This window comes from Sciurus vulgaris, assembly GCF_902686455.1.
Source record: "Sciurus vulgaris genome assembly, chromosome: 15".
In the NCBI taxonomy this organism is placed as follows: domain Eukaryota; kingdom Metazoa; phylum Chordata; class Mammalia; order Rodentia; family Sciuridae; genus Sciurus; species Sciurus vulgaris.
In genome coordinates this window covers 56,288,032-56,314,976 of record NC_136476.1, presented here as the reverse complement: position 1 = coordinate 56,314,976, position 26,945 = coordinate 56,288,032, and the positions used below count along the sequence as shown (strand labels likewise).

General features: G+C 43.9%; 1 protein-coding gene across 2 annotated transcripts; it reads right to left on the bottom strand.

The window, feature by feature from the left end:
• Positions 1-101: 101 nt before the first annotated feature.
• On the bottom strand, positions 102-25,718 carry ANP32B (acidic nuclear phosphoprotein 32 family member B). Of its 2 annotated transcripts, none has more exons than XM_079113399.1 (7): positions 25,289-25,718; positions 14,689-14,838; positions 10,698-10,820; positions 5,786-5,975; positions 2,632-2,756; positions 1,576-1,645; positions 102-288 (listed from the first exon to the last, which is right to left on the bottom strand). In XM_079113399.1, exons 1-7 carry the CDS (start codon positions 25,340-25,342, stop codon positions 221-223), a joined length of 780 nt encoding a protein of 259 aa, XP_078969525.1. In that variant the 5' UTR covers positions 25,343-25,718; the 3' UTR covers positions 102-220. The 2 variants fall into 2 exon arrangements, with proteins under 2 accessions (XP_078969525.1, XP_078969526.1); XM_079113400.1 differs by lacking the exon at positions 25,289-25,718 and adding an exon at positions 23,729-23,909.
• Positions 25,719-26,945: the final 1,227 nt, after the last annotated feature.

Genomic DNA, 26,945 nt, shown 5'->3' with positions numbered 1-26,945 from the left:
ACACATACAATTTTGTTGGGGCAAAGTCCCCAGCTTGGTGGTGGATACCAAGAGGGACTAAGAGGAGGAGGTGGAATGTCACAGGAACTATTCTTTGGCTCTGTGGGGGTGGGTGTCCTGGGGTTCGTATCACAGCTACCTTTTTTTTTAAACAGCTATCAAATCCATGAGCAGTCCAACCAATACTGAACAGTTCTGTTTTTGCAGTTTATCTGGGGTCTTAATCATCTTCTCCTTCATCATCTGTTTCTCTCTTCCTCTTTTCACCTTTCCCGCTTTCTTCCTCCTCTGTACAATAACAAAAATTGACTTTGAGACCGATCATTGGAAAGGCATTTCCCTAGGATGCTGCTAATGGAGGCAATTTTTTGTTGGAAGACTAAAAAAATGTAAACTTGACCGCATTCACACATTATTGATTAAAAGGCATTAATTAAAAGGAAATTTAGCGACTATGGAACCAACATGGGCAAAATGCACAGCAGCACCTCAACCACACAGCAAAGCTAACCTAGTTTTTTCAACCTTAAATTGTTTTCTTCCGAGTATTTGTTTTTTTATTTTCCAGTTTTGGAGATTGAACCGAGGGGTGCTCGTCCACTGAGCTGTACCTCTAGTCCTTTAAGTTTTATTTTGAGACAAGCTCTCACCAGATTGCCCAGGCTTCCCTCAAACTCGGAATTCTCTTGCCTCCATCTCCCGAGTCACTGGAATCACAGGAGCGCGCTCAACTGTTTCACACACCTCTAGTCCCAGTTACTCAGGAGCCTGAGACACAAGGATCTCTTCAGCCAAGAGTCAGGGCCCACCTGAGCAAAGCGGCGAAATTGTGCCTCAAAAGTAAATAAAAGTAAATCTTAGGATACCAGAGACGGAGATATATGGAGTCCTGGTTTATCAACTAATAAAAATTCATGGCTAATTTAATGAAATTAAATCTATTTAAATCATGTCCCTAAAAGCTCCTTGAAGGCAGGGAGCAGGTCCTACCCAATGTCATACTTAGTGTTCAGTTTAGTCCAATGCTTGGCATAGAGAGGGTGCTGAGCAAGTCTGAACAAATGGAAAGCACAGCAACAACCTGGCTGAGACCTCAGCCACTTTTCCTTCCTCCCCTCTTCTTTCTCCCAGGAGTACTGGGGACTGAAGCCAAGGGTGCTCTGTCACTGAGTTAGATCCCCACTCTTCAAAAAATTTGAACTTTTAACCAGTTGCTGAGGCTGGCCTTGAACTTGTGATTTTCTGCCTCAGCCTCCCAGTATCTGGAATTACAGGTGTGCGCCACTGTGTCTGGCTGAGAGCCTGTACTTTAGATCAGTATTAAATAAGTAACCGCCACCTCACTCGTCTTGGTTGTGGTGGGGAAAGGAGGAACAATGACAAAACTGAAAAGGTGCTAATTACACATCCTGAAAAATTATGATCCAATTTAAATAAGCCTTTTTTAATGGAAGAACTCCCCACACAGAAAAATCTTACGCTTGGCAGTAAACCAAATAATGGTGTCTGAAAATGTTTAAAAGGATGTTTTCATCTAATTTTTAGTTGAGGACCAAAATGCATGCTTGAACCCACCTTCATCCTCATCCTCATCCTCATCCTCTTCATCTTCATCTACCTCTCCATCATGCCCAAATTCTTCTTCCTAAAGTATGGTAAACAGTGTGACATTATTAGATTGACAAACTGATGAGACTGCGATAAACACAGTACATCCCAGGGAAAACCATCCCAGATGAAATCTGCTTTGCTGTACTGAGAGCTGTTGATTTTCCTTAATAAGCTTAATTTAATTTAAAACTCTTTTCTGAAAAACAACTAGTAGTCAGAAATAAGCAGTTTCTTTGCCAGAAAGGTTTTCATTAGTATATAACTTAAAACATAAAATTCAAGAAATGGTTTTAAAATCTTGATTTCAAAGCAGGTTTTGGGCCAGGGACGAGAGCAGGGCTCACATGCCAGGCAAGTGCTCTACCACCGAGCTGCCTCCGTCCCAGCCACACCAACACTCCCATTCTTACATGACGCTTGCTCCAAGGTCTGAAGTCATCATAGAATGCTCTCCTTTCACAAGAGCATGCTTACTGGGACAACTCATGTTCTCTGCCTATTTTCAAACTTCCTTGAAGGTCACAGCTGAGCCACTCTTTTGTCCTATCCTTCTACCAGGTCCTTGGGGACACTGCATTACTGGGCATCCCACACAGTAGACCACCTGCTCTTTCAGGGCAGGACCACACTCTTGCTTCACTCAGCACCCTGACTCTTAACACAGCAGGCACACACCACGCTGACACAATCAGACCGAGTATGGCGTTTAGACTTGGGAAACACACTTCCAGCAATATGACAAAGGAAACCATATACCATGAATTCTCAGATTCATTTTTCTACTCTACTGAATACTCGACCCTTTTCAGTCAAAGGGCCAAAACTTACCCTGTAGGGTCAAACACCATGCCTAACTAGCAATCAGTAGGCATTTCACTTAGTATTTAAAGAGGGACAAGAGCTGAATTAATCACATTATTAGTTTATTCAGGAGGCCTTTTCCTGGTCTTTCTTCTTAACCCACACATTTGCCCTCACTACAAACAGAAAGCAGGGCAGGAAATAGGTGCATGAACTGACCTCTCCACTGACTTCATCTTCATCGTCTTCTCCTTCTACATCTTCATCTTCGTCTTCGTCTTCTTCTTCATCAAACTCTTCCTCCTCACCGTCCTCGTCCTCCTCATCTTCCTCATCTTCTCCTTCTGAAAATAGTCCAAAACAGAGTTAATCAGATACCCTTGCTGCTCCACGGGTGCACCTGTAAAGACACATGGGCACCACAGGGTGGCCCACAGGATGCCAGTGTAGCCCAGCATTTGTTCATTGTACCAATGTCCAAAAAGGCTTGCAGTTACCATCTGTCCGCCAGGAGGTACAGTTTAGTCTTTTGGTCCAAGTCGAAAGGCTCAAAGTCCTGGTGAACTGATATATACAATTCTGATGGAAACGATAGGTCTAGGATTTGCTATAGAACACAGGAGGGGGACACGGGTTGGGGCATGCGTTTGTAAGACAACGGCAGATACAACCAATCACTGCTAAAGCTGAGCATTAGGAACACGGGGATGGAATCTAGGAGTGTTCTCCACTAAGCTACATCCTAACCCTTTTTGAGACAGGGCCTTGCTAAGTTGCCCAGGTTGGCCTCAAACTTGTTATCTTCCTGCCTCAGCTCCCAAGTAGCTGGGATAGGTGTGTATCACCATGCCCAGCTAATATCTACAATTTCCTACTATAAAAACAATTTTTGTATTTTAAAGCAATCTCCTCTTGGGTAATGATACCTCAGAGCCAGCCTTTCCAATCAGGAACCACTTGCTGTCCTGTCTCCTGTTTACAGGGTAACCTGGTCACCTGTACCTCTGCCCCCTCTGTGCTGACCTCTAGGAGAGCAGCAGCTCCTCCCTGCCTCCTGCACGCTCTGCCCTTTCTTCCCTGCTTGCCTGACTCTGACCAACCTCCACGTCTCAGTTCCATCACTTCCTCCCGCAGACTGGTCAGACCTCTGAACACCAGGCTACAGGCTCTCCCTGGAGCTTCTCTATCACAGCTCACTTGTAACTATTATTTGTCAATGATCAATTTTAAAATTCTCCTCAGCAGGCAGGAAGATCCAAGTGGATGGCAATCATGTCTTTTGGCTTTGGAATCACTATTTCCACAATGTCTGGCACAAAGAAGGTATTTGCTGCTTGGTGAGGGCTGCAGCTCGGTGGGAGAGCATGTCCTTATTAGCAGCACACTCGAGGCCCTGAATTCAGTCCTCAGTGCCCTACCATCGTCTCTGAAACTTGCAGCCTCAGTGATCTTTGCTTTCAGGAATTAACCTCCACTCTGAGTTTCCTTTACAAGCACCTGCATGTGTGACCGGCCCACCAGTTTTAAGGTAAACTCAGATAACAAGAAACATCAATGTTTTAGAAGTAACTGAAAATTCTGCAGTGAAAGGACATAAACATTTGAAACTAGGCAAAATGTCCTACTCTACCCATTTACCACCTTGTATGCCATTAACTTTCGCCTGTCTCAATCTATTATAAAACAAAACTATAAAAATGCTTCCAGATCCTATACCATACTGGCACCCACTGATGTTTTTCCTCCTGCTCCTCCTCCATTTTATTAACCATTTCTGTCTTGTGAATCGGCGGCCCTGGGGATGGGGGTGTATTGGGTACTGAACCCAGGGGTGCTTTACCTCTGAGCCACATCCCCAGCCCTTTTTATTTATTTATTTTTTAAATTTTGAAACAGGGTCTTGCTAAGTTGCTGAGGCTGGCTTTGAACTTATGCTCCTCCTGCTTCAGCTTCCTGAGCCACTGGGATTATAGGTATGAGCCACTGTGCCAGCTACTTTGTGATTTTTAAAGAAGACATGTATTTTTTTTAATGCTTCAAAATGTAACAGTAGTGTGAACTCCAGCAACACCAGAATTCTGAGACCAAATTTTCTTCATGCTGACTGATGTGAAAACAAATCCCTCTACCTCTTCTTTTACTCTTGAGAGTAACTCTGAGTCAACAAGTCTGAGTACGAGGAAAACAAGCTCATCAGGAGGGTATTTTGGGTAGAAAATATGTAAAAAGATTCTTAAAGATACTTAGAATGTAAAAAACTATGATGCCAAAAATATTCAAAGTATGCTTTAATTCTACATTATGACCACAGATTATTTTCCTTATTAATGAAAAGTGGGATTTACCATAGGGTACGTTAAAATCATTATCTTCTTAAACTCCAATCAGTGTATCAAAGGGAAGAAAGCTATTTTATTTTTATTTGGCTATAACATACAGGCATGGAATACCCACCTAGCGCCAGCTTCTGTAGGAAAGGAGAAAAGACAGTCTCTGTTCCAGAAGGTGCTGGTGCACAACAGGAAGACAATACTACCTACTGGCAAGCCTGTGAGGTCATCAGGAGGAGGTCTCAGGCACAAAGGAAGCTCACCTAGCTTGTAGGTCAAGGAATACTTTCAGCAGGTGCTAACAAAGCTGAGCTTGTAAGGACAGACAGACAGTAACCAAGGTGACAGCCAGGAGGAAGGCATGGAGAAAGGAGACTGATTCTTGAGGTACACTACAAGTGTATCAGGGAGTTTTGTGGCGCAGTCAACAATCTCTAGGCTCCAAATTTAAAAAGACCATTTGCTAACAAACCATTTTTATTTTGAGTCATTTTAAGTCTTCAATGTCCTAAAAGTTTTTTAAGTTAAAAAGAGGTCCAAGGAGTTGGGGTTGTAGCTGTGTCAGAGTCTTGCCTAGCATGTGTGAGGCACTGGGTTCAATCCTCAGCAGCACCACATTAAGATAAATAAATAAAAGTATTCTGTCCATCTACAACAAAAAATTAAAAAGGAGGTCCGAGCTGGGTGTGGTGGTGCATGCCTGTAATCCCAGCAGCTCAGGAGGATGAGGCAGGAAGATCTCAAGTTCAAAGCCAGCCTCAGCAAAACCAAGGTGCTGAGCAACTCAGTGAGACCCTGTCTCTAAATAAATTACAAAATAGAGCTGAGGATGTGGCTCAGTGGTCGAGTGCCCCTGAGTTCAATCCCTTGTGCACCCTCCATGCAAAAACAAAACAAAAAAAAGAGATCCAAGCTTCAAATGTCATGGCATGCCCACATGCATAGATATAAATAATTTTCCTCAACAGTTGCAACATTCAGTAGCTTTCATCTGGACCTTTCAAAGGCAGAAGTCAGGGTCACCAGATGCAGAACCCACTTACCTTCATCCTCCTCCTCTTCATCCACACCATCCACCTCCGCATCTGAGTCAGGGGCTTCCCCATCTTCTCGATCGTAGCCATCCAGGTAGGTCAGCTGGGGCAGGAGCCTGAACACACTCTCTCGGTAGTCATTCAGATTAGTGACCTCACAGTTAAATAGATCCAGGCTTTTCAGACAATCCAACTTTTTCTGAAGGATAGGATCAAAAAACACAACTCCTAAACTTTACCTGAAGAGGCAAAATTCTAGGTTTTCAATTGGCTGCTACCCACTCAGTCTTCTACACAAGAAAAAAATTATCAAGCCCCGTGCCTTTATATTAGCATACTAGGCTCAATCCCTCCTTTCCTACAACTATTTTCTCAGAACTGTCTTTTTCTGGCAGCCTTTAGTCTAAAGAAATATACACTTAGTTCAAACCTTAGCACAGGGAAACATTCAGAGATTTGTATAACAAAGTCCTCAATCTCAAAGTGCTTAAATTCTACTTGGGGACAGAGATGTGACATATGAGGTTTAGCAAAGCAGAATTGTCAGGGAAGACGGGTTAATACAGGGTGGGAGGAAAAGGAAGGGAATTGAGGAGTTCAAATTTCAGAAATACAGAGAAACATTATACCTTTCTTCTTTAAAAGTTCTGGGGGAAAGACTGACACAATAATCAGACTTTTCTGATGTAAATTCTTGATTTTGCCATACCTTGAAATTTTGCTGCAGTACTTTACATTTTTTTGGAACCATCCATTTCATCTATCTAAAACAGCAAAGATCTAAAAATTTGGCCCAAGGAAAGTTTTTCTGAGTGGCCAAAGTGAGTAAGAAAAATATCCCATGCATCTTACTTAGTCTTCATGTGTTATATTATAACATTGCACAAGTGTTTCAATCCCAGGTCTGTTAAATTTCAATTAAGGGTGAATTAAGAGATTGAAGGCTATTATAGGCAAGTCAGGAGACAGCAATAGAAAGTGACAGCAAACCCTCCTAAGTGAGAGAAGAGGGAGCAGCACATAAAAAGCAAATGCAAAAATGTATCGTGGTACCCAGTCCCGTGCTTCCATAACAGGGCAATAAGCCTGCAGTGCATTTAACTGTATAGTTTCATAAACATAAACTTTTAATGTTCTGAGTCAAGAGAAAAGGCTTGGTATTCTCTAAGAAACTTACACTAAAAAAGCCTCAAACAAACATTAAGAGGATATCTGCATGAAATAAACTAAAAAAGTTGGTACTTAAAAGACACTGATGCTTTCTTTGGAAAAGCTAGTACAACATTCACAAGGACCTGGGAAGTAATGCAGACAAAAACAAAACCTTGTCCTTCAGGATTTGAGGAATCCTTGTGATTATTTCTGGGGAGATACAAAATGATTTGAAAATCCGCTCTGGAGCAGGGTTAGCAAACCACAGATCACCAGCCAATTCTGGCTCACCACCTGTTTTTGTAAAATAAAGTTTCCTTGGAATGCAGCCACATTTGTTCATGAATTATGCATGGCTCCTTCTGTGCTACAATGGCAGAGGTGAGCAGTGTGACAGAGACTATGCAGTCCACAAAGCCTCCTATACTGACTGTCCGGCCCCTCAGAGGACAGAGCTGCTGACCCGAACACCAAGGATTTTGATGTCCCTGATCAGGAAGACACTCCCATGCGGGCGTAGTCTTGGAGAGGCCTTAAGAACTAAAAGCCAGGGAGGACACAGAGCAGGGTTACAGCCACGGGCAAGCGGTGTACCCCTCAAATACAAAGGTACAACGATTTCAGAGTTTATGGATTAAATAATGTGCTTATATAAGCTAGCCCTGCTATCTTAAGAAAGCTATCCCTGGCTTTTCTAGTCCTCAGGAGAGCTGCTTTTGTATTGAGTAGCTTGCAGATTAGGTTTCACGCTGGGCAGGCCCTGACCTCCAGAAGCCAGGTATGACTTCTTGCCAGAGGGAAAAACTGCTACAAAGCCACCCCAGAAAATAACCAGCATACACCAGCTTTCTCTTCTTCCAGTGTGACTCTACATCAACTAAGAGACAACCATAAATAAATTTAGGCAGCTTTCCCGAAGAGGTTTATTATAAAAATTCTTTAAAGGAATGAGCCATTTACATCTCAAAATTATTTCCTAGGAATGGGTACATAAAAACACATACATCCTCTTGATATTGATCTAATGCTTTACAATGTTCAAACTCTTTTAGCTTTGTTGACTATTTCATACAAAGGGTCACCAAGGCTCTTGTTTCGAGATTTTTGACTATTCCTGGCAAAGCACCTGTCATCAAATAATCTGGACATGCCAAAAAGTATGCTAGAAAAATGCAACAAAAGCAAGTAAACAATAAATCCCAAATAACTATAGAACTCTAGCTAGAATTGTTTAAAAGTAGCAAAATTGTGCTTTAAGGCCCAACGCGGACAAAATACACAAATTATCAGGATCCCAATGTAATGTGTAAATATTGCTTTAAAAAAAAAAAAAAAAAAAAAAAAAAAATCACAACTCTACCATACTAGAAATTTGACCTAAGCTAACAGGCTAGCCATAATAAACAGTAAACATTTTATTAACAATAATTTTGCTTGCCTTCTTAGAATTTAGAAGGGCTTTGGGGGATGGTTTGGATGGCCCAGGTCTCTTAAAAAAGGTGTCCAAGGACGTTTGAATTGATGCCTTCTTTGTCTCTCGATTAATGTCCCTGTAGCAAGCAGAGGCATTCACAATCATTGCAATGACTGTTAAGAACTGGGCTCAACGTAGTGTTCACAATGTATGTGGTTAATGAGGATGAGGATGGTGTTTTCCCCACTGAAGAACACCTGCAGAAGCCAAATGAACCCAACATCTCCCCGCTTCAGTTGTTCCACAGATTGGCTTTACAAGTTAGAACCTCAGGAGACCAGCCTAGCACCCCCAAGAATCTGAATACCAAGTATAGTAGGAACCAAGTATTTGGTTTTTTCCAAATAGTTCTGTTATAGAACACCATGGTTCTGTCATAGAGCATGTGACTCTGGACAAGAGATTCAGCCTCATCCAAGACTTAGCTCTCTCAATGTAAAACAAGAGCCAGGCTATTTCTGTCTACTCAGCAGAATGCTTTTTGACAATTACTAATACATGCATCCCAGTCCAGTACATGGTACGGGCATAGCAGATCTTTCTCATCCTTCACTGTTCTGGGTGACTGAGACTATCATAGCCACTTTCACAAAGCTCTCATACATTCCAGACCAGATCAGAACACTCAAGCAAATAACTCCCACACAATATTTGCTTCCGCTCTGCATCTGTGTGCTGGAACACTGACACAGGCTCCTGATAATCGGAGGACTCAGGTTGCCATGAGAATGAGGCAGCAGCCAGTCATCTAGCATGAAGAGGTACTGCCTGGTACTCTGCTGAAAGAGGGGGAGGGGCTGTTCCTACACTCACAGTGAGCCAGAATTGAGAAGTCCATCATTCATCAATAACCAAAAGCTCAGGGTAGCCCATTTCACTGAGGAGCACTTAATTTAGTGCTCCTGTCGGAATCCCCAACCCATCTGGGTATGGAATAAACTTAAAGGTAGAAAGAGCAGCAGGTGCCAAGGGCAATACCATGTCCAGTGAACCTAGATTTGAATCGTGCCCCTGCCATTTACACCTAGGAATTATTTAATCTCTCTAAGCTCAGTTTTTTCTTCTCTAAAGGACATTCCTACTTCTCTGGGTTACACAAAGATTCAATGGACAAATGTTAATGTCCTTGGACACAGTGAAATTCAATAAACATCTGTTTAACAATGGTAGTTGCTTTGGAGGGAAAAAAAACAACTAGTAAAAACAAGGGAATAAGAGTGTCTGGACATATCTAACAAAAAAGGGCAAAATTTGCAGAATAAGGGTAAGAAATAGGCTGTCAACATTTATGAGAAATATAAGCTCTAAAATACATCCTATGTAATGAAATGTAAAAATTAAGGGATTCAGTAAAAGGTAATTAAATCTGTTTTGCAGCAGTCTTAATTATTGATTGGGAGGGGAAAGACCCTATAACTGTGGCACTAAAATAGCTCCATTAAAAGAAGCCACAATTTAAAGGTCTTGTCCTAAAATATCAATAAAGCATTCCTTACAAATTATATTAAATTCACATACTTAAAAATATTCTATCAGAAAAAAAAAGACAATGTCTTATTCTCTTGGCTTCATTCTTCTGGATCCTGAAAGATCTCTGACCTGCTGGCAGAGCACAGCTATGGGGCTGCCCCTCACAACCTCCAACACAGACTGAGTTTGCAACTAGACAGTTTTCCAAACAAAAAAAATGAAATAAACCCATAATCCCTCCAGCCTCTAAGGAAGGCAGGGATTACTATCTTCCCTGCTTCACCAATGAGGAAACTGGGACCAGAGAGAGGTCATCTGCCCAAGGTCACACAGCAATTCAATAACCCATGTGGCACTTAAACTCAGCTTTCCATAACTTAATCCCCATCTATAAGACTAAGGAAGACCTCAGGGTTTCCACGCAAAACTTTAGGCAACAGAGATCCAGTATAGCACAAAATCAAGAAGTAGAAGATCTAAAAACTTGTTTGCCCTTAATTGTTTAAATCTATAATTAGACTGCCACTCAGTGTTAATTATTTTCTATTATAATAAGCATAATATAATAATATTATAACTTGGCCAGTCTGGGAGAAAATATTAAGAAACATGTTTGAGGCTTCTAAGTATGATTTTGTAAAAGGACAAAAATAAAACCCACATAGGATACTCTTAATTAGCTCTGATTTTTAAAACTGGGATCCTACAGAAAATAAAATGCCATCACTTTCTTGATTAATTATTCTTCCCGATCATTTCCCCCACTATAAATATGAAAATGAAAATGACTAGTAATTCCCAGTTTCCAAATTCTCAATTACTTACCAAAGGTTCCAAGGTGCTGATGTCTTTCAGTTTATTTCCACTTAAATTTAGATGTGTGAGATTTGGAAGTTTTTCTGCTAACATATCCAGACCTCCAAAGATTCTATTGTCACTGAGCTCAAGCTGTAAAAGAAAATGCAAACAGCACACACAAGTATACATCAAAGCCAGGCATGGTGACGCATGCCTGTAATCCCAGTGACTTGGGAGTCTGAGGCATGAAGACTGCAAGTTCAAAACCAGTCTCAGCTGGGAATGTGGCTCAGTGGTTAAGTGCCACTGGTTTCAATCCCTGATACAAAAAAAAAAAAAAAACAGAACAAAAAGCCCCACATCATTAAGGTATTTTTGGGGGAGGGGGGGCCGGGGGGGGGAGGGGGTAGCAGGGACAGCTGGGTGGGCAGCATGGTGCTGGGGGTTGAACCCAGGGCTTTTAAATGTTAGGTAAGCACTAAGCTACATCTTTAGTCCTTTTTGTTTTCAAGACAGGGTCTCATTAAGTTGCTGAGACTGGCCTCAAACTTTGATTCACCTGCCTCAGCCTCCTGAGTAACTGGGATTACAGGTGCATGGCACCACACCCCATTCGTCAAGAACAAATAACCCTTATTTCTATTAAGGCATATTTATTCATCTTGTTTAAGTCCAAATAAGTCCAGATCCCAGCAACATTTGGTGTTGGACTAGGTAAGAAATGCTGTTTTCTTCATAAGCTACTAATAACAAACAGTGTGCTTAAGAACTGACCTCTAACATCAGTGAATACATGCTCTAGCCTAAAAAGCAGGTGGAAACAAATTAGAATTCTGTAAGCTGTAATACTCTACACCTGTTAGAAAGAGTAATGGTCTGTGCATTCTGAGCAGTTTATTTTGTGTGCCAAGGAAAGTTTGCAATGCCTATTTGAAACAACATGGTTCTGGACAATACTAACCACATTATGGAAAACACCGGGACAGGCCCCAGAAATGAGCCCATAAAGACGTTCAAGATGCTAGGCTGGCACATGCCACTCGCTACTCAGGAGGCTGAGGCAGGAGGATCCTAAGTTTGAGGCCAGCTTCAGCAATTTAGTGACACACTGTCTCAAAACAACGCTAGGGAATTAGCTCAGTCATTCAATTGCCAGCACCACAAAGGGGAAAAAAAGAAAAGCTCCAAGATCTTAGGAAAGAGTGAGGCGGAGGCCTGGGGCGTAGCTCATTGGTACAGTGTGTGTTTACCATGCTTGAGGCCCTAGGTTCAATTCCCAACACCAAGAAGAAAAAGAAAGGTAGCGGGGCGAAAGCCTTGGGTTTATGAACCAGTTCCCTTGAGGCCAGTTCTTGCATAACCTTGCATAACCCTGGCACTAGCCTTTATAAGAACCTACTCTCATTTCTCAGCTGCAGGTCAAGCATCACATGCAAGTGGTGTGCCCACGAAAGAGTAAGAATCCACCAAGGAGGATTAGCATCTTAAGAGTACAAGCAACTGGAGTCTGGAAAGTACTGAGGAGAACATCATTCAAGATCTTCCTTTTGCAGATGAAAAGACTGGGGCACAAAACTAGTTCCAATTCTCTATTTTCCATACATAGTACATGTAGGTGCTAGGTACTCTTCAAAGCACTAGAAATACATTAACTCATCTGATCTCACAACAACCCTAAACAGTAGATAGAATTACTACCACCAATTATAGATAGGGAAAATTAACCATAAAAATGTAACTGGCCTAAAAAAAAAAAAAAAAAAAAAAAAAAAATCACACAGCTATTACAATGGTGGCCCCATGATTTAAAGTCAGGCAGGCCAGCTTCCTAAGAATCCATGCCCTCCCCACTATGCTACTGTACTGGTGTGCTACATATGAAAACTTCATGTAAGGAAGTCTTCGGCATGCAATGGAATACATACATCATGCAGTATAGAGAACTTTTAAAAATCAACTATGGTCTGGGATCTAAAAATAGTAGTCCAGCTGGGCATAGTGATACATGCCTGATATTTCAGCTTTTTGGGAGAGTTTGAGCCAGGAGGATAGCAAGCTCAAGGTCAGCCTGGGCAAGTTAACAAGACCCTTTCTCAAAATAAAATCCAAAAAAAGGTTGAAGATGTAGTTCAATGTAGAGCACTTGACTAATAGGCATGAGGCCCTGAGTTTGATCCCCAATGTGTACGTCTCTCTCTCTCTCTCTCATATTACATATGTCTGTAATAAATACAATTGTGAGCTTTATTGACTTTAAGAAAGCAAAATAAAAACCAAATCACTTTTCTTGGTCTGTGTTTAGGACATGTGGTTAGAACATCACATTCATGTACTAGTCACATCTTTCCAACATGAACATCTTATGGAGTAGGACGACAAGGCCATCTACCACAGCATTTACTAGTGTATTAATTTTGAAATGAAATAAATGTAAATCTAGGAAATCTGACATAATTTACTTTAGTACTTGTTTCCTGTTATAATAGTCTGTTCTGTGGGGTGTCTACTAGCTATGAGAGAACATTCAAACTGTCTTTAAGTAAGAGATCTACTCATTTTCCACAAGTGACTAATATTTAAAAATTTCAGAAAGAGTTGATAAAGCCCCTGTATAAATAATTACTGGTAGGTTGACTTTCTAATATACCTGAAAATACACAGACCAAAGTAACTCAGGAAAACTTACCAGGGTGCTAAGAAAACAGAACAGAATATAAAACACTAAGGCTCTGCTTGCATCAAGGTTATGCTAAACAAAAGTTTAAGCAGGCTGAGTTTCTGGTGTTCTTGATAACCCATGCAAATGCAACAGGATCATACTTGAATCTCTGCAGTAGATACTTAGAAGGAGAAATTCTTTCTCATAGGTCACCTAGAAATCACAAGACTGAACGTGTATGACCTAACATCTAACAAGCAAGGCAAATAAGATGGGGCTGGGGTGCACACTTCTAGTGTTTTAAATTCATGTATTTAACAACGAAAACAACAACCCAAATAGCTTATGTGTCCTTTACCTAAAAATGATTTTAAAATTTCTTTCTTTCTTTCCTTCTTTTTTTCTGGTTCCAGGAATTGAGCCCAGGGATGCTTTACCACTGAGCCACATCCCTGGCACTTTTTAATCTTTGAGCAGGGTCTTGCCAAGTTACTCCAGGCCCCACTAAGTTGTTGAGGCTGGTTTTGAATTTGCCATCCTCCTGCCTCGGCCTCCTATAAAACTTCTTTCGTGTGTGCTTTTGTTTAAAATAAAAATTCAACAAAAGTTCTTTAACAAAGTGAATACTAGAACAGTGGTGAATTCTGCAGAACTTTATATAACCATACATCTTTTCCTATTAATGGAACGGGTTCTAGGTTAGGAGGAATGGGTTCTAATTTTGGCTCCAACACTAATCACTTGTGGGAAGCTTTAAGCAAATTGCTGTCCCTTTCTGGGCCTGTTGCTATGCTTATAAGTTAAGGGGGAAGAACTGGAGGGGAGTAGACAAGCGGATTGGTAGAGTACAAACAATGAATGGGCCATCAACTAGGATAGGGAAATGATTCCTGCTAATCAACACACTTCAAACCTCCTAGTCACGAAGAATCACGTAATGGGCTGAATTACCATGGACTATAAACCTGCAAGTTTTGACTTAAGCTCACCCTTAATCAACACAGAACACCAAGAATGGAGGCTCTGTGGTTCTTGAACTGGAGTATACTAGAACAAAACCTAGTTTACATTATAAAAAACTCAACAATAAATCACTTAAAAAATAATTCTTTATAAGTACTATTAAACATCCAACATGGATGACTTCCAAATATCACTGCAATTCTGCAAGTTCAAATGGTATCCCAGATTCCAACTAAAGAAACTGAGCCTGGGAGATGAAGGAACCTGTAGGAGATCACCCATCGATCCCGGCCCCAAAGGCCAAGTGCTTTCTGCTGCACTGCTTCCTTACAGGCAAAATCATACAGTTTCCCCTTCCTAGGTCAGTTCTCTTTTACTTAAAGAAAAAATACTTACCTTTTTCAATTTAGGTAGCTTGGGGAGATTTGAAACTGAAATCAAGCCTATGTTTATTAAACTGAGGAACTCTAAGTTCACAAATTCAGCAGTTAAGCCCTCGATTTTTCCATCATTTGATTTGCAATTGTCCAAGACAAGTTCTCGAACCTGTGAATGACAAAAGGGGGAGAGGGACAAGCTTTCAAGATCATATAAAAAATAACAAAGAACAACTCCAACCATAATACCCTCAAAAACACCCATATATGCCTGTAATCCCAGGAACTTGGGAGGAGGAGGCAGGGAAGATTGCCAACTCAGGTAGACCCTAAGCAACTTAGTGAACCATGTCTAAGTGGCTCAGTGTCAGTGGCTAAGTGCCCCTGGTTCAATTCCCAATACAGAAAAAAAAAAAAAAAAGTATTTAAGAGCAGTGTTTTATTTAGACCAAGATCACAGTTACAAATGAATGAAAAAACCCTTAGATCGTCATTAGCAATATACTAATAGGTTCAAAGATGGAAAGTTATTCCATGGTATATTGACTTACTCTCCATTTTTTACAAACAGAAATTCCAGTTCTCAAAGAAAGCATGTCTTTTTTCTCAAGTCTGATGCTCAAGGAGGGCTTTTTCCAAGTCCAAGTGCAGAGGGAATGTCTTCCTTTTGGCCTGGCCCGACCACAAGGGAAAGAGGAGAGCTTTACTGCTCCTATCAAGATCCCTAACAAGCTGCGGCTAAAGGTTTCTTCATTAGCACATTTCAAACTCTGGACTTACTACTCTTTACCAACACTATCTCGGTGCTGGAAGACATTAAGATAGAAAAGTCCTGAATTCAAAGTAAAGAACCATCTGGCTTACAAGTGAGGAAGATCTACCTTTCTCAGGTAGAGAACTTTGTTACATCAGTTTCCTTTTTCCAGGCCTTAAATTCTCCTTTTCTCAGAATTCCAAATGTACCCCGATAATCCCTATTGCTATTCTTGCTCTAGGGCTGACTCGGAAACTTGCAACTTTAACACCCTTTGGTCTACTTACAGTGATGCAAATTACAGTTTTAACTGCCCCACAAAGGCATTCTTGCGTGAATCTACCATGTTTAATAGCATTAAATGAGCATGCACATGGAAGAGAGATGCTGAGAATCTAAAGAGAAGAGGAGCAAGGAACAATGTCTATCTTCCCATACAAAATCTAAGGCTGCTACTCTAGTCTATTAATTGCTATCAATTATGGAGTACTTATTCTTTTGTTATGCTTTGTACAAGCACTCCATTCCACTCATTTATAAAGGAAAGAGATTCAGAGTCAGCAATTCCCACATTATCATAAATGCCTTGCCACCTCTTTATACCGTGACTACTTTTCTCTTCTTAAGTCTTGACTTCAGGATGCGCTCAGGCCTATTGTACCTTTTACTTCTTCCTTTCCTTCCTTCCACTTTTGATACCTTTGCATTCTTCTATCCTTTGACAAGGAATTAGCACATCTAAAAACTCAAGGTCAACTGTGACCAGAGCTGGGTTCTGGAGATAAATACCTCGAGTCAAATCCTGGTTCTGCCCCTTAGAAGCTGTGTGATTCTGCGCAAGTCACTTAACCTCTCTGTAACTTAGTTTTCTATAGATAATAATACCTATACCTCATGAAGCTGTCATAGCATAGCACAGAAATGTTCAGAAATAACTGCTGGGGAAAGGGACTGGGCAAAATGTCAGGGACCTGTTTATTCATTTGTACTATCTATGTATTGTGGGGGACAGCCAGGTGTGAAGACACATGTCCATAATCCCAGCTACTGGAGCATGAGACAGGAGGATCACCAAGTTGGAGGTTGCCCTGAGCAACTTAGTGAGACCCTGTCAGGAGTGTTACTCCAAAGCTAACACAGAAGTTTCAAACACCTGGAAAAGTCTATAACACAAATGTAGTTTGGATAAATTCATGTTGAAACCTAAAATTCCCAAAGTTATAGAATTAAGTGGTGGGGTCTTTGGGAAGTGATGAAAACAGAGAGCTCTGTCTCATTAATGGGATTTAGTGACCTTATTAAAGAGGCTGAATGGAGTGCACACCTGTCCCTGTTTCTTGCATAACAAAAAAAAGGGCTTTTTTTTTTTTTTTTTTTTTGCACCAGGATTGAACCCACAGGTGCTTAGCCACTGAGCCACATCCCCAGCCCTTTTCATTATTTGTTTTGAGACAGGGTCTCATTAAGCTGCGTAGGGCTCACTAAATTGCTAAGGCTGGCTTTGAACTCACAATCCTCCTGCCTCAGCCTCCTGAAGCCCTGTGATTAGAGGCATGTGCCACAGTGCCCAGCTAAGAGGCACTATCTTTGAAGAAGAGAACAAGCCCTCTCTAGACACTGAATCCCATGTGCCTAGATCATAAATTTCCCAGACTCCAGAACTGTAAGCAATAAAATTTCTATCATTTACAAGATACCCAATCTAAGGCATTTTATTATAGTAGCTCCAAAGGACTAAAATATGGCACAAGAAGTCACTAGGTTAAAAAAAAAAAAAAAGGTGAAAAAAATTAGGAAACAAAATACTCATCAAAATGGGACTCATTTTCTGAACACATGCTCAGATAAACAATGTATAAAATACATGTATAACATGATTAAAATGTATGAAACATCATTTTTATTTATATGCATACAAGAACTCTCAGTAATAATGCCTACAGTATAGGAAAAGTAAAACATGAAAAGACTTTTCCATATAACTTAATTTCAACAATGAACTTTCAATTTATTCAAAAAGTACAATTTTTTAAAAAGTCACTCTGGGCTGGGGTGTAGAGCAACTGCTTTCTATGTGCAAGGTCCCAAGTTCCTCCATCCTCAGCACTGCCCCCACCAAAAGCTACCCATTAATGCTACCATTAATACATTCACATACATATTTACTTTAGTTTTTGTGCATTCAAAATCATATAACTTGGAGTACTTTAAAATAACTTTACAGCCAGGCATGGTGACCTATGCCTATAATCCCAGTAACTCAGGAAGCTGATGTAGGAGGATCACAAGTTCAAGGCCAGTCTCAGCAACTTAAGCCCTGTGCCAAAATAAAAAAATGGGCAGGCGATGTAGCTAGCTCTGTGGTGAAGTTCTTGTGTAGCCATGTGTGAACCCTGGTTTTAATCCCCTAGTACCACAAAAATAAAACTGCAAATATTTTGCTGATGAAAGAAATCTGTGTATGAATATACCATAAATCATCTTCCAACCTTCCCTGCCATCTTTTTACATAAAATTCCTTCTCTATTTGGGATTTTTCCCTTCAGAATCCATCAACAGGTAAAAGAATATAAGCATTTGGGTATGTGTTCTTAAGAGCTCTTTATTTAAAAATGTCAACCCCTCTTTTAAAACTTTTTTGTGGTGCTGGGGAGTGAACCCAGGGCATTATGCACTGGAGGTAAGTACTACCAACTGAGCTACATCCCCAGCCCTAACACTTATTGCAAATTTCTCTTCCATTAAAAAAATATATACATAGGCAATAAACATAAAAATTGTTCAGCTACAAGTTTAAAAAAAAAAAAAAAAAAAAAAAAAAAAAACCCTGCATTAGCTGGGCGCAGTGGCACATGCCTGAGACAGAGCAGGATCACGGAGTTCAAAGCCAGCCTCAGCAACTTACTAAGGCAATAAGCAACTGAGCAAGACCCTCTCTCTGAATAAGATACAAGAAAAGGCTGGGAATGCGGTTCAGAGGTTACGTGACCTTGGATTCAATCCCTGGTACCAAAAATAAATAAATGCACATTAACAACGCGATGCTGCTGGACACTACGCTGTACTTCTCCTTGAAAACAGAGAAGGCCAGAATGAGTGCAGATGTGCAAGTCAGTCTCAAAGTGGGAGAGTGAGAAATTCAGGCAATATACAAGTGAGATCTCTTTCTCCACCAGTAGAAAACAGAATTTACTGAGATGAGTAGGGCAGGAAGTTATGTGGTAAATGCCTTGACTCTCTCAGTGGGGCTAAGAATGTAAAGAACTGCACCTCCCCCGGAGCAGAGCTCAAGAGGCGCAGTAAGCTGATGAGCCACTGGGGAATAAGCAGAGAAGAGCAGGAAGTGCTGCATAAAGCAGAGACCAGGGCAGGGCTTCGTTTAGGGCTGCGTTGAAGGTAACAGGCCTGGAAGCCCCACCAGCAGCCTGTGAGTCTGTCTGATGTTTTAGACAGAATGCTGGCAAAAACAGTTCTGCTCTCAGATTCTGTTCCAGCAACAGAGAAGCAGCATTTATGGTGGAGGGAGAAAAACACCCTTATGTTCAGTAAATTAATCTGACAAATGTACAGAATATAAGGCACACTTATGAATGCACCACGCATTCAAACACAACTACACACTCTGATGAAGAACGCGGAGGGGCGAGAACTGGGGGCTTATCTACCTGGCTAAGGAGAGGAAAGACAAGGAAGAGAAATCCTTAGTAAAGGCGAATGCGACTTTTAGGGAACAAAAGAGAAATTAAAAAGTTTATGATGTCATCTACACAGGTATGAGCGGTCTGTGTCTGTCTCTTTTTAGAGTCACAAACTACTCTAGAAAGGGGTTTTCATTGTAGCTTGCTCTTGGTCTCCCCAGGGAGAAGGCACCCCAAAGAGAAAATTTATGCTGTTATTTCTCAGAAGTGTTTGAAGTCAGATAAGCTCCAAGTAGGTTCCTTTCTTTATCTGTTGAATCTCTAATGTCTTCAATTTAAAATAATCTTTATACCAAACTCTGAGGTTCAGAGTGGGTCCTCACAAAAGCAGCTAAGCTTCCCCTCATTCTTTCTTGGGTATAAAGTGATTCAGACTGTCTTGCAAGGGAAGGAAGAGGGTGCTGGAGACAGGGTGGGGCATAATCTAGATCCAGAATAAACCAGAGGTTCTAATCCAAGGAGAAAAGGGCCTACCTTTCTCCTTATAGTGTCCCAAATTCTCTCAGGGCTATTATTTAAGGAGGAAGGGTTGGGCAGGCACTTGTACATCTATGCATACAAGTTAGGGAGCTATTTGGTCCAAGGCTCTTAGCTGGTATTCTGCTCAAAGGACGGTTTAATTTGGGGGCCAAATTCTTCTTATCTCTTCTTCTCCAATTAAACTTGCTTTTTCTCAAACACCAATTTACAGTAGAAATTTAAAAACTAAACACAAACCATGTTACTTTAATTCTGCTTTCCACAGTTATTAGTAATAATTACTTTTTCACTGAAAAACCTCAACTATATTGTAGTCACAGTCTTCCAAAAAATTATTTTTGCAGCTGGCACAATGGTGCCCAACTGTCATTTCAGCAACTTGGGAGTCTGAGGCAGGAGGACCACAAGTTTGAGGCTAGCCTCAGCAACTCAGGGAGACCCTGTATCAAAATAAAAAATAAAAAGGGCTGGGGACTACCTCAGTGGTAGAGTGACCCAGGGTTCGATCCATTATACCACAAAAAATTAAAATGTTTCTGTAATTCTGGGGATTGAATTCAGAGCTTCCCACATGCTAGGCAAGCGTTCTACCTACCATGAGCTGCATCTCTGTCTGCCCCCCACTTTTTTGCAGTGCTGGGGATTGAACCCAGGGCCTCGTGTTTGCAAGGCAAGTACTCTACCAACTGAGCTATATCCCCAGCCCATCTCTGTTCCCTTTAAAAAAAAAAATTATTAGGGTCTCACTAAGTTGCCAGACAGTCTCCAACTTGGGATCCTCCTGCCTCAGCCTCCCCAGGAGCAGCACTCACCCAACTGGCATGGGCATTCCCTCTCATCCTGTGCAACCTGCCCTCATTTCCTACTTCCTCAGCTACGGTCTGAAAAAAGACCAGTCTCACTAAGTGGCTGGTGATCTTCTAAATTACATTATGCTTCCGTCACAGAAGAAGATATGGAGGAATTAAATACTACTGAGTTATCTTCTCCTCTAATTAGAAAATACACAATTATTACAGTTAAGTAAAAGAATCCAAAAACGTATAAAGAAAAAGCAATTCCTGCAGCCCTTACCAGTTTCCATCCTTTTGAGTTAACCAATATTCAAACTTTCTATCCTATTATTTTAAAAGAATGTTTTCAAGCAGGGAGAGGTGGTGGTGTAAAGCCTGTAATCCCCGCGCCTGGGCAGTGACTGGGGAGGATGATGGAAAGTTCAAGGCCAAACTCAGCAACTTAGGGAGACCCTGACTCAAAAAATTTAAAAAGGGTGGGGGTTGTAGCTCAGTGGTAGAGAGCCCCTGGGTACAATAACCAGAGCCCCCACCCCCAAAAAAGTTTTCATAATGACAATATAGCATATTCGCATTGGTGTTTCAGTGGCAGGACCGTTGTCTCCAGGGAAAGAAACACCCATATCCTCCTGGTGGGTATGTAAAGGGAGGGATTCTGAAAAGCAATTTGGCAGAAAAATTTGGCAAGCAACCTAAGGGGATAAATTTTGATCTTTTGAGACATTAATAAAGAGGTTGTGAAACATTAAAAAGTGATAAAGATATTCACTGCAGTACTTTTTTTGAGGCAACAAGACAGTATATACATTGATAATATGATCTAAATTTGGAAAAAAAATTAAACATTCTGTAGACTACACCAAAATGAATACAGATGGTAGAATGGGCATGTGCAATTTGTTTTCTTCTTTTTGCTTATCTATATCTACTATCTTTTGGTGTATTTGTATCTAATTTTTCTTCAACAAAGATGTATTAGTTACACAAGGAAAAAAGTTCAATTAGTTGTTATACAACCAATTAGAATACTTGATTGAGCTCAAAACTGCATGGTAGTACACAACGAAAGATGTTGGGGGCCAAAAAAGGAAGATGCAGGTTAAGGAAAAATCTAAACCCCCAACTCAAATAAGACTACTCACTAGAAGCCTATGGCAAGTCACAGTTCAGCATATAGCACACCATTAATTTCATAGGGGCAGAGATTTTTAAATCTCAGGAAGGAACTACTTGGTTTTCTAACTGAAAAAATTAAACAGCAAATGTAAAGTCTAGCTGACGTCAGAGATGCAGGGTTAATAGATGCTCATAACAAATAAGTGACTTGTTCACATAATGGAAGGATAAGAACCTCTTTCAAAAACAGGTACTCCAAAGTGTGAAACACAGCTAAATGTGGTTTACATCTTGCTATTCCATGTCAATATCTTCTCACCTTATTGACAATACTATCAATTTTTGTGGTATATACATACATGCTCTAGCACTATGACTTATTCTTTATTTGTTCTTTTAAAAATACACGTGACAGCAGAGTGTATTTCGACATATCACACAGAGTATAATCTCCCATTCTTGTGGTTGTACATGATGTAAAGTTACATTGGTCATGTATTCATATATAAACATAGGAAAGTTATGTCCAAACAATTTGTTCTTAATGAACTGTTTTATAGAAAACATTTCCTAGGGAATGGGCCTTGGATTTAGACCCTCAGCACCAAAAAATATTTCCTCTTCTTGCCTATATATTTTTTTTAACACGGTTAAGCGTTCCTTATGAAGATTATTTTAAAATATCACCTTGGGCCATTTTTTCTCACCATGAGAACATACTGACATAAGAGCTGTTTTGTTAGAAAAAAAATTAATTATATGAGCTCCCCTCAGAGAAATGAGCATACCCGTGTTTATAAGAAACAGGGACATAGTAATATGTGACCTGAACTTACTGTCTTGTGCACTCCTGGCAAAAAACAAAATCAAGGGAAAGTTAACTCGTGTGTTATCTGGGTCTCCTTCAAGTCCTAAAATTAAAATGAAAATGCCATATACACAAAGTCCACCTGGTCTTAACATGACATTTTTGTAATCAAGTAAACAAGTCCCCACTCACCCCCCTCAGTTAGATTTCACTTGACTTTGAAATCATTACAGGCAACCATGAAAACACTTCCATATTTCAGAGCATCCTGTCCATACTATAATAGTACCCTCCATACTGGAGTAGGATCTTCATGTTTCTCCAAATGACCAGCCAGAATCTGCAAGGGTCCAGAAGCCAAGCCTAACTTCCTAACAGCTGACAATACTGTGTTCTAGCACATCATACATGAGGTGCCATGTGACTATTTGATTTTAAAGGGGTCATTTTGGAACTTTTCATTTGCCTAAAGGATAATGCCTGTAATCCCATCCACTCAGGAGGCTGAAGCAAAAGGATTCCAAGTTTCAGGCCAGTTCCAGCAAATTAGCAAGATCCCCATCCCAAAACAAAAAAGGGCTGGGGATACAGGTCAGTGGTAGAGAGTGACTGGGTTCAATCCCCAGTACCAACCGCCCCCCAAATTCTTCAAAAATCTACAGATTTTCTGGAGAAGTCTTCAGCTCTCCCAATTGCCACAGGTTTCAGTATTCCTGTAAAAGTGCCTAGGGAACTCCTTTCTACCCTCAAATTTTGCCTGCCTCCCAAGGCACTCTTCCAAGGTCCCTCTAAGAACCCGCCAAAGTACATGGGCATTAGTGTGTCCCCCAGAGTCTAAGGCTTCCAGAGGGCAGGGTGATTTCCAGTCTTGTTCACAATGGTTTCCCAGGTCCTAGCACACTGTGGGTAGTCACATATTTAATAAACTAGTGGGCTCTGGAAGTCAGTATCGTCCAAGCAGTATTCACTAGCCACTTGTTGCTTTGGCGCTCTCCAAAGGTGTGTAGTATAACCCATAAACTGACTTTTAAAATCTCTATTAAACAGTCACAGGACGCAGGCCTGTTTTTGGCAAAAGCTAAGGTTTAATTGGAGAAAAAAAAAAAAAAAAAAAAAATCAGCACCTACACATACACACACGTTCGCTTTTAAACAATATATTCATTCACATATACAAAAACACCACATAGTGGGAGCAGGCCACCTCTAGTCCCCAAAGGGAATACAAGCACTGTAGAGGTCTCTAGCTTTAAGCACACTTCAAAGATTATTTAAATTCTAGATTTTAAAGCGATCTGCAGACCCACGCATGCATTTTCCTTCCGGGAACTTTGGCTAAATTTCCTTAGTCCATATTGGATTAACGTGCATGGAAGGGTCTGGGATGAAGCCGCAGGGAGGGCGCACACCTCTCCTCGCTGTGCCAGAGGACGTTCGACCATTCACCCCACCAGCACGTGGCAGGCACAAAATGTCTGCTGCTGGACGGAAGGACCGCGTGCCGGTGGAACCCGACTCCCGCGACCTCCCAGCCCCGGCTGCAGCGCCTCGAGCACGCCGGCGGGCCGCCCCACCAGTCGGCCACTTGTTAACCACAGCCACCTGCGTGCGCGAGACGCGGCCCGCCAGCCCCGGGCGGGCGGAGGCTCTCGGGCTCCCCTCGGCTGGAGAACGCCACTCACCGCCGAGGGGTCGGCCGCGCCAGCTCGGCGGAGAGGATCCAGGAGCCCGAGCCGCCGTGGCAAGAGCTCCGCGGCCGAATGGCTCGCGGCCGGCCGCACAGGCCGCACCGAGCACGTGCGGGGTGAAGGCCGCCGATCCCCGGGCCGGTGGAGGCGGCGGCCGCCGTTGCCCTTTTAAGAAGGGGGAGGGGGTCGGCAGCGCGCCCGCGAGGGGATGAGTCGGCGGCCGCCGAGCGCGCGGCTCCCGCCAGTGGAAGCCCAGCCGCAGCGGGGCGGGGGGCGGCCCGAGGGCTCGGCCCGGGCGCCCGCGGCGCGAGCGGGCGGGCAGGGCCGGCTCACCGGCGGAGGAAGACGGCGCCCGCCAACATGGCGCTGTGGCGCGCCCGAGCTGGCGCGAGGAGCCGCCGCCCGCCCACACCGAGGGGCCAGCCTCCCCGGACAGGGGCCGCGGGCTGCGACCCCGCGCCGCAGGGGGAGGGCGGAGCCGCCGCCACGACGGTGCTCAGCGCCGCCCGAGGAGACTGGCCTGGGGGAGGCCGCGGGCGTACCGAGAGCGAGGCAAATGGCGAAGAAAGTTTTATTTTTAGGCTTGAAAAATGGCGGGAACCGCGTCCTTTTTTCAAACTTGGCCCCGGGAGGGGCGGCGGTTGCGCCACCTCCGCCGCCCGGACTCGCCCCTCCCCCGCTCCGAGCGCCAGGCCGCGCCTGCCCAGGCCCCTGGCGCCCGAGGGGGCTCCGCGCCTTCAAAGGAACCGAGTCCCCTTCGCGCCTGCGGCCCTGCTTCTACCCGGCCGGAGCAGCCCTCGAGGCCCGGCCCGAGGACCAGCCCGCGCCGCTCCCCACCAGCCGGGTCGCGCAGGAGCCCGGCCTGGCGGGCAGCGGGCCCAGCCGGGGCTGGCGGCAAGGCTCTTCGGCAGGCCGGGCCTCCACCCGGCCCCGCATCCCGGGAGGCTGCAAACATGGCTCCCAGCGTTACACAACCCCCGCTCCCTCCCTCGCCGCCGGCCACACGCACACGCTCCCTCCGGGAGAGAACCTGGGCGGCGAGCGAGCAGCTCCAAGTTTGCTTTTCCCCACCCGCTGCCTTCCCCGGCGGGCGCCAAAGAGTTAATGCCCGCGCGCTCGCTCCCCCCTCCGCGCCCGCCCGCCTTCCCCGTCCGAGCCCGCGAGCTGCGCCCTTCCCCGCGCCGCGCCGCGGCCAGCGAACCCGCGGCCCGCGCCCCGCAGGTGGCCACCATTACGTGCAAGTCATTGGGGGGCACGGGCGCCCGAAGGGGCTCTGCTTACAGCTGCTGGGGTCCTGTTCCTCAGCTCCAGGTGGATCCTCCTCTTCATGTCCATGTTTCCCTCGTCCCCCCTCTTCAAACTTAACTTTCCGCGGCGGGGCGGAGGGGGGAGAGGCGTCCCGGCCTGCGCGGCGAGGGCCGTCGGAGGGGGTCTGCTCGCGGCAGCGGCCAGCAGCGCGGTCCCGTGCGGCGTGCGAGCGGGCGGGCGAGCGGAGCCCCCGGAGCCAAGTTACTCGCGGGAGCGGAGAGAAACCATGGAGGGAAAAGGGGGCTGGAGCGCAGCGTTGGCCTCACTACCGCCGCCCCCGGCCGCGGCCCCGCACTGCGCTTAAACCGGCGACGCGGCGCGGCTGCTGCTCGGCTCCACTCGGCCCCGCGCGGCGCCGCTCGGCTCGGCGGCCGCGGCTGCACCAAGCACTGGCGGGGAGGGCGGGGCGGGGCGGAGGCCGGGAAAGGCGCAGCCGGGGAGCGCGGCGGCTGCCTCCCTCCTCGCCCTCTCCCAGCGGCCGCACGTGGGCGGGCTGATGTAAGACCTTCCCCGGGGCTTCCCCGCCCGCGGCCCCTCCGCGCCCGGCCCGGGTGATGTGTCGGGCCTGCGCAGGGACGCGTGCGGGAGAGGGTAGGGGAGACCACAGTGCGGCTTCGGGGGACCCTGAGGACAAGTTCGTCTGCGGAGGTTCCCGACGCCCGCGGAGGCGCGAGCTGGGAGGACAGCCCTGGGCAGGGACTTCGGGGTTCACCCCCGCCGGCGCAGCCTAGGGAGAACAGCCTGATCCCCGCGGTCTCCTTGGAGAAGTGATGTCGAAAGTGCCATCGAGGACTCGCGGCCGACCCGAGTTGTACCGCGTGGCACCGGGCGGGGTCGGCGGGGACAGGGACAGCCGAAGCCACGGAGCAGCCCAGCGTCCCCTGGTGCAGGAGATTCTGCCTCGGTTGTTTTGGTTTTCAGTATTTTAATGAGTTGGCGAAGGAACAATTAACATTTCTAATGGGGCCACAGTTTTTTCGGCAGACATTCATCTCATTCCTTAGGGCACCTCCGTGAAGTGTGTGAATTCCTGATGGTCTCCGGTTGGGTGAAACCTGGCAGGCAGCCTTTGTCATGGTCAGGCTCGGGGTCCCGTGAGTTAGAGCACCAGGTCAGGGTGAGAGTTTTGCAGACCACTGGGGAGTAACGTTAAGTTCTGCTTAAAATAAGTAAATGCAGTGTGTCAAAACAGACACCTGATTTCTAGTGTAGACAAGAGGCACCAAAGCCTAAGGTCGAATTTATTAGAGAAAAACTAAAATCCTATTTATTAACCTAAGGTTTTATGGAAGTTAGGAAAGCTTCCCCCGCTTTCCTGTTTTGCTTCAATGGCAACCAAACAGCCCAAACTTAGTTTTAAACCAATTATATATTAGTTTTTTAAATGCTGAATAAATTCAGAAGAATAAGTTTTGGAAGGATTATGGGAAAAGGCCGATACTTCCCTGTCTTTTGCTTGCTGGCTCCTGTTGCATACTTAGGAGAAGAGTGTGCTCTTCATGGTGTTTTGAGAAGTATGTAACTATAAGTTTTGGGAACCACAGGGCTATACGTTGAGACTTTTACAAAAAACAAAACACCTGTCCAATTACTTTTAGAGGCTTGGCATATTCTTTCTCATTTAATGCCC